The sequence below is a fragment of the Plasmodium relictum genome (genome assembly GCF_900005765.1).
Source record: "Plasmodium relictum strain SGS1 genome assembly, chromosome: 5".
NCBI classification, from domain to species: domain Eukaryota; phylum Apicomplexa; class Aconoidasida; order Haemosporida; family Plasmodiidae; genus Plasmodium; species Plasmodium relictum.
The window spans coordinates 199,672-214,113 of record NC_041683.1 but is presented as its reverse complement, the minus strand read 5'-3'; the positions used below and the strand labels follow the sequence as shown (position 1 = coordinate 214,113).

Genomic DNA, 14,442 nt, shown 5'->3' with positions numbered 1-14,442 from the left:
ATATTTTTTGGTGATTATTTAAAGATCAATTCTTATGATATTTTTAAAAGAAAAAAAGAAAAAAGGAATATTTCTTATTATCCTATTTTATGAAGTTTAAAGATCTTTTTAGTTACGCTTTTCGAGAAGAGTTATCTATCATAATAAATTTTTCTTTTCATTATTAAAAGTTTTAAAAGAAATGTAAAAATATATCATATTATCCTATATTAATTTTATATACTTTGTATAATATTTATGAAATAATAATAATTACATTGCTCAATCTTCTTTAATTAAAAAAAAAAAAATAATAAAATGGAATACTCTTTAAAAAAAAGTCCAAAAAATTATAAAAAAAATTAAAATATTTAAAAAAATTTAGAAAAAAAAAAAAATAAAAAAAAATAAAAAAAAAAAAAATAAAAGTTTATAAAATAAAATAAAAAAAAAAAAAAAAATGAAATAAAAATAAAATGTAATAAATTATATATAAAAAATAAAATTATATATATAATTAAGAAAAAATATATTTAGTATCGCAATTTTCTGAATAACTTTTCTATTCTTTATATATTTTTTTTTAATTACAATTATCAGAATTTTTATTTGAATTATCTAAGTAAATATTATATAAATTAATTTTTTTTTTATTTTTTTTTTTTTTTATTTGTTATTTTTTTTTATTTAAAAATGTCATATGGGTGTGGTAGTGTTGGTTTACCAATTATTCGAAGAGCTTTAATTTTTTTTCTAGCAGCAGAAACTGCATATGTTTCTTATGAATTAGTTTTAAAACCTGGGATTCCACATATATATAATTGTTTAACGAATAAGGTAACATTTTATTTTATTTTTTTATATTTTCATTTACATTATATAGATATTATTATATTTTTAAAATTATTTTTCTTATTTTTTTTCATTTAGACTAAAAAGGATCATTGATAGTTTTCTGAAATGTAGAAATAATTTTTTTAAAAATTAAATATTCTCTGTGAAATTAAAAGAATAATGAAATATATACGCGAATGTATGTTTTAGAAAATGTATTTTTATATTTAATTACAAAATAAAATATTCTAATTTAATATTTTATCACAAATATTTTTAGTTGTATCAACAAAAAAAAAAAAATACTAAGAAATGAGCTTTGCTAATAATATAGGTTAAGTAGTTTTTCGGAATTATTATTTGTTGAGATTATTTCTTTTTTTAATATTTTATAATATATATATATATATATATATATATATATATATATATATATATATATATATATATATATATATATTTCAAAATAAACTTATATTTTAAATAATCACTCATAATTAAATATCTAAATTTATTTAAATAAGCTAAAAAATAATAGTCAATAACGTAAAATTAAATATATTTATTTTTTTAATATATAATATCATATATTTTTAATTAGTTCTTTTTATATATTTAATACAATTTAAGTTTTTTTTTTTTTTATTTTTTAAACTGTATGAAATATATATTATAAAAGTTATGTAAAGAAAATTAAAACTTATCACATTAGTAAAAGATGATCAAATATGTTAAAAAATTATTTTTGTAGAGATGGTGTTACATAAAACTGCTTAATTAAGAAGTTTAATATTTTATTATACTTAAATGTAAGAAACAAAAAATTAATTATATATACTAAAATAGATTTTTTTTCTAAGTAGTAATAAATAAAAAATATAAAAAATAGCTTAAATGAGAAATAAAAAAAGAAAAAAAAGAGGCAACATCGTTTCTATTTTTAATATATTTAATGCAATTTTTTAAAACATATATATATATATATATATATATATATAGAATTTTCTTCATTTATAGCCATTTTTTTCTATTAAACATTATGTTTATTTATTATATAAACAGAATAACACATAAAATAACTTAAGAAGATAAAAACATATTTTCATTTCATTTTATTTATTCATTTAAGATTTTTTAAATTAATAAAATTACATCTTTTTTTTTTTTTAGTATCACCACTTAGATTAAATGAAAAAATTGCAAATCAAACTTTACATTATAAAAATTAATAAAGCTTTCAATTACCAAAAACAAAAAAAAAAAAAAAACAATAATATTAATTTTGTACATTTTAAAACATATACTATAATACGTATAATTATGAACATATTTCTTTTTGATTTATATCAAAGATACAAAAAGTATAACAATATTATAGAATATTTCCAAAAAAAACTTTAGAGCGATACATCAGTTAAACTGTTACTTTAAGGTAATTTATACTAACACTTCTTTTTTTTTTTGTCATCTCTTTTAGACAAAATAATTTACAAAAAAAAAGCTAAACATATATATAAAAATATAAGTAAAAAAAAAAAAAATATATATATATATATAATACATAGGAAGTGCCTTTTTAAAATTATAATAAAAGGTATGAACTATTAAATATTTTAAAGAAAAAACAAAAGGGATACAAAAAGAAAAAAATATGTTAATACATAAAATATTTAGTAAATGTATTATTTAAAATAATACATTTTTTAAAATTCTTTTAAGATTTTAATTTTTTTTTTTTTTTAATCTTTGTGAAAAGAGAAAAAAAAAAAAAAAGTTTAAGAATAAAATTACAATGATATAATAATAAAAAAAAAAAAAAAAATTTGTAAAAGAAATTATATATATACTTATACATAAGTATATAGACATAAAATTTAAATTATATATTCATGTTTCTTCTTAAAATAAAAAAAAAAGTTAAATATATAAAATATATGATAGTAATTGTAAAAAAAAAAAAAAAAAACTATATATACACATATGTACATATATATATATATACATATATATATATATACATGTGTTAAAATATATTAATGATAAAAATTATTCCTTATTTTTTTTTCTATATTCTTCAATTTCTTTTGAATATCGCACTTTGTCTAGCTGTGCTTTTTTTTCATATGGTGACTTTTGAGCTGCGCTCAACTTTCCCCAAGCTTCTCCAATCAATTTACCTACTTGTGCAACATCCTTGGCTAATTCTGGTTTTTCTTTTATTATTTCTAGTCTTTTATCTTTTACATAAAACATATAAGCAGATAGAGCTCTCTTTGGAGCTAATGGATCTTTTTTCTTTTTCTTATTTTGTTTTTTTAAAACCTTCTTTTGAGTTTTTGTAGCCATTTTTTATAACCTAAGGGAGAAAAAAAATTTTTTTAATTTTTATATTACTTCTCATATATACTAATAAAAATATAAAAATTAGAAAAATATTTACTATAAAATGAAGAAATAAAAAGTTATATACAGTGGTAATTTTTTTTTTTTTTATAGAATATTTAGAAATAAATAAAAATTTTAAACAGTAACATAAATATAACTATTGGGCGAATACAAAATGGTATTAAAATGAATAAAAAATAAAATTATATAGTGAAAACCTTTTTTAAAATTTATATAAAATTTTGTTTTATTATTTAAAACTAAATACAAGTTAAAACATTTTTAGAATTAATATATATACATATATTTATAAGTTTAAACATAATTAAAAGAAAAGAAAATTGTAAAGACATATAAGATAAAAAAAAGTATATATATATATATATTAATACACTATTTATATTCATTTGATATCGCATTAATAATAAAACAAAATAAAAAATAAAATTAAAAGAAATTAAAATAATATAAAATGAAAAATCACAATGAAATGTAACAAAATAAAACAAAATATTATAATATTAAAAGTAATAAAATAAATTATAATATGGTGATGTTTAATATTAAAATAATATATATGGTAAATAATACGTAATATCAAAATATGAAAATCATTAAATATATGATAAATAAAAATAAAGATAATTTTTTACTAACTACATAAAATTAAAAATTTTCATTAAATGGTAAATACAAAAAGATAAAAAAATAATTAATGAAATTTTTCTTTCATTACCTTTTTTTTGGTATCCAATAAAAATTTAAAAAGTTAAAGTTGTAATAAAATTTAAATGCTAAATGTATTATTTATATTTAAATAAAATTATTCAATATATGTTTATAGAAAATTGTTTAAAATTTAAATAAAATTATTAAAACAAAGATTTTAACATATTAAATATTAATATGTACTATTAATATTAAAAAAAAAAATTTTTTTAGTACAAACGAATAAAAGTTAACTATTCAAAAAAAAATTTTTTTTTATCAGATTTATATATATATATATATATATATATTATATATATATGTATATATATATATTATATATATATAATACGTATATAATATGTATATATTTATATGCAAAAGTAAGCGATATCTTTATTATGCATAAAAAATTTTATTGCAAAAGAAAAAAAAAAAAACAGATATGTATTAATGTATTATTTTAATACGAACAAAATTATTGTACGAGAATAATTGATATATATGCATGTATTACGTATAAATATATATATATATTATATATTAAAAATTAATTTTTTGAATTTTTTCAAAATTTGTTCTACTAATACTAGTACAAATTAATGTATATATTTTATTTTTATTTTTAATTTTATAAAAACTTTAAACAACGAAAAATTCATGTGCACAATATTTATTCAATAAACTCTTTTTTTTTTTCGTGTTATATATATATATAATAAATGATCAATTTTATAAAAATTATTTGCAAATTTTTTATATATATCAATTAATTTTACAATTTTTAATACGTTCATTGTACAAGAAATGATCAAATATATATATATATAAAATTTAACGTATATAAAAATTTTAATAATTATAAAGTAAAATAATTTTTTTATATTAATTCACATTTTAACCAAAAAATACTTGAACACAATTGTATATATATATATATATATATATATGTACATTTTAATATTTTAATAATATTATAGCTGAATGCAGTATATTTAATACACATTTTTAATTTTTTTTTTTAATATATCTATTTTTTAGAAATATATAATATTAAAATTAAAAATATATATATACACATTTCCTTTTATTAATACTGAAAACATAAAAATTTCTTCTTTTTATTTGGGTATTTTTTAGAATATTTTTATTTAAATTGAATGCAACACATTTCGATAAAATGGGTGAAAAAAATTTCCATTTAATATAAAATTAAATAAAAAATTTTAAATTATTTTCATCTAATAAAATTGACAAATTTAAGAAAATATCCTTATTTTATTTTTTAATTTTAAAATTAAAACTAATTTAATTTCTAAGAATTTGGAATCCTTCATTCATTTAAGAAATGTATTTTCTAGTTAAAATAATATGATAATAATCAATAATATAATAACGAAAATAAAAAATAACCATCTTAATATATAAATATATATGCATATAATAAGAACATAAAAAAATACATTAAGTGGAGAATTAATATTAATTATATTGCAGATATATTTTATTTAAAAGTTCTTATATTTCTTTATTCTATAAAGTAACATAAAAAAATATAAGAATTATCTTTATTGCTTTTGCGACTTTAATATTTAACTTTTAATATTTATATCTTTATAAATTTTCCTACGTCTTTAGTTTCTTTTTTAATTTCATTAATATACCTAGCAAAAATAACTGTTTATTTCTAATATCAATGTATGTATCGTAATCTTAATAATTTTAAAATGCACCATTTAGAATATTATTTTTTTTTACTTTTTTTAATAATTTGAAATATGCTAAAAAATAGAAAAATTATTTGTGATTAAAATATTCATAAGGTTTTATATGCTAAAATTTATAATTTAAATGAATATAATATGTACTTTTTTTCATTTTATAAACATCTTAGAAAAATAACAACTTATTTTTAAAATAAATAAAAATATATTTTTTATATTTTACTCAACTAATTTTCATATTTTCTTTATTTAGAAGATATTTTAATAAATACAAAAAAAAAAAAAAAAAAAAAATAATAATTAAAGAAGTTTTTAGATAAATGAAATATTTTTAAAATTATATTTTTGGAGAAAATATTGAATAAACAGTTACAGTAGTTAAAAAAAAAAAAGATTTTAAATTTAATTTAAACTAAATATTGTTTGGAGATGAGCACAAAAAAAGAAAAATAGTCAAAAAAGTTAGAATTTAATATTTTTAAAAGTGTTTAATTATATAAAATAAATATTTTTATATTAGGCAATTTTCTTATAATAAAATGGACAAATAGTAAAATAAAAAAAGATAAAAATAATAATTTTATTTAATGATTCCACATTTCACAATTAGATTCTATATGAAATAAATTATGCTTAAAACTAATATTTTATAGAGTAACATAAACTTTTTTTTTTTTAAATTATATAAATACATATAAAACTTATTAAAAAAAGCATAAAAATAATTATAGTATAAAACAATTTTTCTGAAATTGTATCGTTGTAATAAAAATTATTTTTATAATTTTTTTAAAATTATTTATATGTATGTAATTATTAAGCCTCACATATAGCGTAAAATTAAAAATTTTTTTTTTAATAATTTATCGTTTAAATAAAAAAAAAATAAAAAAAAAAATATACTTAAATGTGAAAATATAAATTTATTTTTATGTTTTTCCAAATTTATAATAGCATTTATTAAGTTACTTTTTATTAGATATGCTAACTATAATATTTGGTAGAATGATTAATTTTTTTGAATAAAAAAATTTATTTTTTAATTAAAAGCATAACTTAATTCTTTAAAAAGTTTTTGAATTATAAGTAATTTTTATAATTTCAAAAGTAAAAAAAGGAATATTAAACAAAGCATATGTAATTCAATTCAAGTGTTTACATTATGTTTAACTTTCTTAAAATAAAATTTAACTTAATTCTCAAAAAAATAAAATAAAATGGAAAGTTATATTAATAGTTCTGATAAAACTAATAATTATGATGAAATAAAAAATGTGAATATATCTGATCATAATGAATTATACAAAAAAAATGTCAAAAAGGAGACACAATTTTCAAATGATGAATATCTTATAAAATTTAGAGAAGAGAAAAAATTTAATGATATTAATAAAAATGAGGAGAATAATACAAATAAGCTTTCACAAAATTACGATAATGATGAAGTAAATATAAATAATTATTATGATGGGAATTATCAAATAGATGAAATGAATGAAGGGCCTAATGCTATTATAAATAGTGTGAACGAAGTAATGAATGATGATAAAAGTGATAGTACCTATGAAACAATGGAAAGTGGAGAAAGGAAAAGACATAAAAGAAGTAAACATAGGCACATAGATAAAGATAGAAGTAGCGATAGAAATAGAGATAAACGTAGAAAAAGAAATAGAAGTAGAGGAAGAAGTAGGGATAGAAGTAGGGGAAGGAGTAGGGATAGAAGTAGAGGAAGAAGTAGGGGTAGAAGTAGAGGAAGAAGTAAGGATAGAAATAAAGGAAGAAGTAGGGATAGAAGCAGATACAGAAATAGATATAGAAGTAAGGATAGAAGTAGAGATAGAAAAAGAGACAAACACAAAAGTAGGAGTAGAGAAAGAAGCAGAGATAATCATAGACATAGGAGAAGAGATAGAGAGAGAAATATAGATAGGCATAGGTATAAACATAAAGAAAGAAGTGCAGATAGATATAGAAAAAGAAGTAGAAGTAAAGATAGAAGTAATGATAGACTTAAGAGTAGAAGAAGAATTTCAAGTAATAGGTATGAAAGGACTAGTAGTAGTAGGGATAGTGTTAGTTACAGTGATTATGAAAAAAGCGATGAAAAAGGAAAAAATAATAATTCATTCTATAGTAATGAAGGAAAAGATGATGCAAAAAGAAGTGTGAATAATAATTCAATTGATAAAGTAAAGGATGAGAATACAGAATTTGATGATACAAAGAATAAGAATAAAGTTAATACAAAATTAAATGAAGTAAATAATTTTTATAGAGAACAAATAGAAATAAATAAATCTGAAAAAGAACTAAACACAAATAACACTAATTTAAATAATAATCATATAAATAATAATTATAATCAAAATGAACATGATTTTAATTCAAAAGAAAAAAATACAATATCATATACAGATAAAAAAAATTATGATGCTTTATCCTCTGAACGTGACAAAGAAGAAATATCTGAAAGTGAAATGATTAAAAAAATTATAGGAATTAGCCAATTTGATACAACTGAAAATAAATGCCACAGTAAAACCGATTTATCAGGAATAAATAGAAGAACAAAAAGAAAATATAGACAATATATGAACCGAAGAGGAGGATTTAATAGACCATTGTCACCTTCGTTCTAACATTAATTTAAATCTTAATTAAATATATATATACAATGAATTCCTTTGATTAATAAATAATATATATATTTATTACCTATATTTTTGTCGTTAGTAAAACTATTTTTTTTTTTTTCTCTCCAAAATTTTTTTTAATTTTCAGAGCCATTGTTTTGATTATTTTTATTATCTTTTAAATATAATTTTTTTCTGTGATGTATGAAATTCAATTATTTTATAATAAAAAAAAAACTAATAATATTTTTTAAAAAAAAAATAAAATTGTACATATTCTACCACCGTATTATTATGAAAATTTTAAAATATTTTTCAGATTTTTAGCTCCATATTGAATTTATTTATTTTATTATGCATACTTTCTAAATATAAATCATTCTTTTTATTAAATTTAATTCTATACTACCATGAATAATGCCTCAGTATTTTCATGTTTTTTTTTTTTTTTTTCTATAAACAAAATCATTAATTATAATAATATACCTTTATAGTACTTAAAAGAAATACCATTATTATTTCAATAAAAGCTACTTTTACTGAAGCCAAATTTTTTTTTTACCTGGAGTATTTTTAATTTAAAAATATACCTCTTCATTAATAATTTTTTTGTTGTAATTATTATTAAAATATCCTTTTTTAGTGTTAATTCTATAATTGATATTTTGTTTATGAAAACAAATTTTTAAATTTGTAATAAATACCATTAAGAAAAAGGAGAATTAACAAAATTTAGATAGAATAAACATAAAATTATACATCTTGATAGTTTTATTAAAAACTGTAAATTAAAAAGAAGTGATTTGAATATTAATTTTTTATATGTGGTTATATAAATATTATTATATTTTAATTTCAAAATTTCAAAGCTTTTTTCATTTTTCTAAAGCAGAGAAAAAAAAAATGAAAATAGAAAACATAATAATTGGATTATTATATATATATTATAATAATAAAGTTAAAGGTTCCTTCAACAAAATCGTAAGTTAATTTTTCTTATTTGGATAAAAATTTTATTTTAATAAATAGCTGGTTCTATAAATATTAACAACTTTTTGTAACTTTTTTTTTTCTTTTGTTATAAATACGAAGATATATTTAATTGTTTTCTTCATTAATCATTATCAACAATAAATTTAAAAATTATATTACTTCTATATTATATATATATTTTTGTATTAACCATATGGATAGCCAAAAAAAAAAAGGGGACAATTAATCCTTAAAAAAAAAAAAAAGGAAAAATTGCTTGCACACAAGGGAAATTGTATTTTTATTTTTTCTTAATTCCTTTATTTGTAAAATATAGAAATTATTATTAATTTTTTAATATATATTTTTATTTTATATTATTTAATATTCTTTTATTAAAATATGGAGGTTTTTAGATTTTAGATACTAACTAAAATAATTGCTTAAATTTTTCATAATATGAAAAATGAGGTAACATGTATTATTATTCACACTGATTATTATATCCTGAATAATCATTAAGAAAAAAATATATATATATAATATATATATATATATATTTTTATATTAAAAAATTTATTTTAACCCTTATTTAAATAAAAAGATCCAGAGAAAAAATTAAAAACTAAAATTTTTTTTTTATATTTTGACCGCATGCAGTAATTACTAACATTTTTCATTTTCTATAATTTTTTAATAAAAAAAAAAAAATAAGGAAATATATGAAAAACTTTATGGAGCTGTAATTATAATTTTAAAACAGCTAAAAAAAAAAAAAGAAAATTTTTATAATATTTAATTTTTAAAAAAAATTAAAATATATAAAATGATAAATAAACTGAAAGGAATTATTTATTTTTATTAATTAAATTTAATGACTTTTTTTTTTTGTTGTAGTTTCTGTTCGTTTTGTTCTCATTGTTCTTGTAACTTGTCGTATATAAGTGTGTTCAACGATTTTTTTTTTTTTTTTTTTTTTTTTATATGTCATTTATTTAAAAATGTATAAGAAATAAAAGAAGAAAAAAAAAAAACTTATAATTTAAATTTTTTTCAAAAATTAAGTAGTTATTAATAAAGCCTAAAATTTTAATTATATAAAAATACATTTTTTTTTTGAATAAATTTAATATATTAATTATTCATCCATTATTTTTATTTTAAATTATTTATTCTATTTCATTTTAAAATTGGTATTTTTGCTTTTTGATTTCTCTAGTTTGTTGCTTTTAATTATTTTATATTTTTTTATTTCCTTTATATGATTCACTTTTGCAAAAAATATTATAGAGTGAAATATTTTTAATAAAATATTATTTTATTTTCACTTTTATTTTTTAAATTTTCTTCTAATTTTTTTTTTTAATTTAATTTTAAATAAATATATTCGAATAATTTTTTATTTGCTTCTAAAGTCCTATAACATACATGGATATCGTTTTAATTTTTTTGTTTTTATTACATTTCGAATTATAAATATATACATATCTAATAGTAATACACATTTGTATTTATTATGAAGAATTTTTACTATTTTTTTCTTAAATATTTGAAATAATTTTCTCTTTTCTTTTTTTTTTATTTTAATTTTGAATTCAAACATAATTTTTTTTTTTTTTTTTTTTTTTGTTATAATGGCTTGCACACCTTTATTAAGTGAAGATGATTTATATAGATTTCGTACAAAACAATGTTTAAGATTAGCTAAGGGCTTATGCGAATTTGGATTGGATAGATGTCAATATAGTCATAGTACTGAATGGATTAGAAGGTGCCCATATTATATTTCTTTGCCGTCTTATTTAAGATACATTCCAGTATCTTGCCCTTATTTTATAAAAAATAACAATGATAACGAAGAAGATAAAGAAAAAAGAAATAACATTTTAAGGAATTGTGTATTTTTAACTAATAAAGATGGAAGTGTAAATAATAAATTTTACAAGTATATTGAAGAAACGAATATTAATAAATGCCCTTTGGGTGTTGAATGCCCTTTAGCACATAGCATAGACGAAATTGATTATCATCCTCTTGTATACAAAACGAAAAGGTGTGAAAATTATAAACAAGCCAATTGTAATAGGTATTACTGCCCAAATTTACATGGGTTAGCTGAGCAAAGAAAGATAAAAGAATATTTTATTCCATTTTCTAATAAGATTGATATTCCACCATACCCTAATGTTACTATAGTTAGCAAAATTCAGTATGGATCATTCAAAGGGCAAAATCAAATTTTAAATAGTAAAAAAAAGTTATCACAAAATTTCATTTCATCTTCACTTGATTACAGTTATTCACCTAATTTATTAAATGAAAAGTCAAATAGAACTTTTGATTTTAAGAGTAGTTCAATCAGTTTACCTTATCAAGAAAATAATATATTTGAGAAAAATACGAATGATATTAAAAGAAATACTACTACTGCTTGTTATGGAAGTTCAATGTCATATGAAAGCACATTAAAAAAAAAAAAAAATTCTATTTTTAGTTACTTAAACAATTTTGATAATAAATTTACCTTATATTTACATATTTTAAAAAAATTTCCTTACCTCTTTGATTTAAACATATCTGATATGAATTCAAATAACTCTTCAATTTCATGTAATAAAACAGAATTATCAAGTCATTTAGTTTTTGATAATGAAAAAGATAAGTGTTGTGTATCAGATATTACCGATAATAATAATAATGTAGAAAATTTTACTAATGAAAGTATTAACGAAAATAATTCATGTAAAGATGTTATGAATACAACAAATGATACACTTGAAAAAAAAACTGAAAAAATTTTTTTAAATAATACATATTACGATATTCTAAATCATATTTTTAAGAAAAACTTAGAAATTACTAAAGAAAAAATAAAATATGAGGATAATGTGGAAATGAATTTAATAGATGCAGATAATCATCCTAATAGTCCAACTGATGATACAGATTATGAACTTTTTACAAAATATGCAAGTCAGACTCTTAATTCTCAAAAAAAAATTGAAACATATGATAGCGTTTTAAATTTATTAAGTTATGTCTTATGCCTACTTTATTTCACAACTAATTCAAGTACACATTCATCGTTTGATATATATGCACATAAATTAGCTAAGCATGTAAAGATAAAATAAAAATAAAAAATTATACATGTATTCATATTATGAATATATATACATAAAATGAAAAAATATAATAGAATGAATTATTATTTTCATATATAATTATATGCATATTATACATTATTTAGAATATTAAGTTACATTTAGCATTTTTTACTAATATGTTTTAAATAATTTGACATATTGCTTCCTAATAATATATATATATATATTTCATACATGAATAAAAAATTAAATAAATTAAATATAATATTTTATTATAGAGTAAATAATATTAATAATTTTGTTATTTTCATTTAACATATAATATATATATATACATTATATTTTTTTTTTTCTATTTTCTTCTTTACTCATTTCAAAATAGTTATACATTTACTTAAATATTTTTGAATTTTTTTTTTTTTAGTTACACTGTGTATGCAGAAAAATGAAGGATACTGCCACAGCAAATTACGTAAATTATAATTTAGAAGAATTAATTTAAGAGAATTAAAAAATATATATACTTTATTAATTAACAAAAAATTTCTTATTATTTCTATTCAACTTTTAAATAAATATTAAAGTAATACTTTTTTATTTTATGAATTAATAAATTTTATAGTTGTTAAAATATTTTTAAAAAATTAATCTACGATTTCATATATATTATAATATTTTTTTTTTATGATTTAAAAAAAAAAATTTTAAACAATTACTTACATTTTTAATTTTTTTTTCTTTTCTATTATTAATTAATTGATAATTTTTCTCTTAAAAATACTTTAGTATATATTTTTATAAAAAATATAAAGATGTAGCTTTTAAGTATAAATGATATATGAAATAACAAATATATTACATAGTTGTCTTCAATATATATGATTTAAAAGAAGCTTATATTCTATAGGAATAAATAAATTAAAAAAAAATTGCACATTTTAATCTTAATATATCTAACATTTTTTATTTGTTTTTATTTACTTATTATTTTATTTTAATTATATTTTTATATTAATTTTTATTTTATTTTATTTTATTTTATCTTATTTTATTTTATTTTATTTTATTTATTTTTTTTTTTGTCTTTTTTATATATAAAATTAACTTTAATAATTAATATTTTTTTCAAAAACATATTTTTAAAAATTAAATTGTCATATTAATATTTGTTATTCGTTTATATATTTATGCTTTTTACATAAATTATGAAATATAAAATTTAAATTGAACCCTAATTTTGTTAATTTAGAAATTTGCTCTTTTGCTTTTTGTATTATTGGATTTTTATATAACCTCATGGAAATGAAATATGAATAATAAAAATTTGTTTATAATCTTAATTACTAATAAATAATAACGAATTATAAAATTTTGTCTTTGAATATAAAATTATAAGCATTAATTAAATAATATAAATACCCATTATTACATACAGGATAAAAAAAAATATATTTTTACATTTCATCATATATATAATATACAAAAAGAAAACCAATAGAAAACTATAAAGAATAAACAAGTATAACTTAATAGAAAAATTTTATAATTTTTTTTTTTTTTTTCTTGTGAATTTAACTCTTTTTAAATAATTTTTTAATAATATTCAATCAAATTAATAACAAAAGAATATTCAATATATAATAAAATATATATGCATTGATTTATTAGTGAAATCATTTAAAAAAAAAAAAAGGTGCATATAATCATTTGATATTTTTAATATGAAATTTGCATTGTGGATCAATACTTTTTTGTTAGTTTATATTGAATTACATTTATATTATTCAAATGATTCTATTAAAATAAATTTTAATTTTTTTCTAAGTACTAAAAGGATGTATTTTTTTCCAATTTTATTTGTTTTCATAAAATTAAATGTTATTAAAGATAAAAAAAAAAATTCTTAATTTTACTGGGAAATATACGTATGTATATATTTATCAATTAATGTAAAGTGTAATTTTATTTTTATTTTTTATTTAATATTTAAGTTCCTTGGTTTACTTTTCTATAAATTTCACTTAATATCATTAATTTTAAAAATGGTAATTCATATAGACTTTAAAAAAAAATACATGTAATTCTTAAATAAAATTG

The 14,442-nt window shown here is 16.3% G+C and overlaps 4 protein-coding genes across 4 annotated transcripts; 3 read left to right on the top strand and 1 right to left on the bottom strand.

Annotated features, from left to right (window-relative positions):
• Nucleotides 1-672: 672 nt before the first annotated feature.
• On the top strand, nucleotides 673-909 carry PRELSG_0506200 (conserved Plasmodium protein, unknown function; the record flags this gene model as incomplete). The annotated part of the gene is made up of 1 exon (XM_028675311.1): nucleotides 673-909. One exon carries the CDS (start codon nucleotides 673-675, stop codon nucleotides 907-909), a length of 237 nt encoding a protein of 78 aa, XP_028531913.1.
• A 1,950-nt stretch (nucleotides 910-2,859) lies between these two features.
• On the bottom strand, nucleotides 2,860-3,159 carry HMGB2 (high mobility group protein B2, putative; the record flags this gene model as incomplete). Its single annotated transcript, XM_028675310.1, has 1 exon — nucleotides 2,860-3,159. One exon carries the CDS (start codon nucleotides 3,157-3,159, stop codon nucleotides 2,860-2,862), a length of 300 nt encoding a protein of 99 aa, XP_028531912.1.
• A 3,688-nt stretch (nucleotides 3,160-6,847) lies between these two features.
• Nucleotides 6,848-8,272, top strand: PRELSG_0506000 (conserved protein, unknown function; the record flags this gene model as incomplete). Its single annotated transcript, XM_028675309.1, has 1 exon — nucleotides 6,848-8,272. One exon carries the CDS (start codon nucleotides 6,848-6,850, stop codon nucleotides 8,270-8,272), a length of 1,425 nt encoding a protein of 474 aa, XP_028531911.1.
• A 2,600-nt stretch (nucleotides 8,273-10,872) lies between these two features.
• On the top strand, nucleotides 10,873-12,847 carry PRELSG_0505900 (zinc finger protein, putative; the record flags this gene model as incomplete). Its single annotated transcript, XM_028675308.1, has 2 exons — nucleotides 10,873-12,357; nucleotides 12,770-12,847. The coding sequence occupies 2 exons, from the start codon at nucleotides 10,873-10,875 to the stop codon at nucleotides 12,845-12,847; spliced, it is 1,563 nt and encodes a 520-aa protein (XP_028531910.1).
• Nucleotides 12,848-14,442: the final 1,595 nt, after the last annotated feature.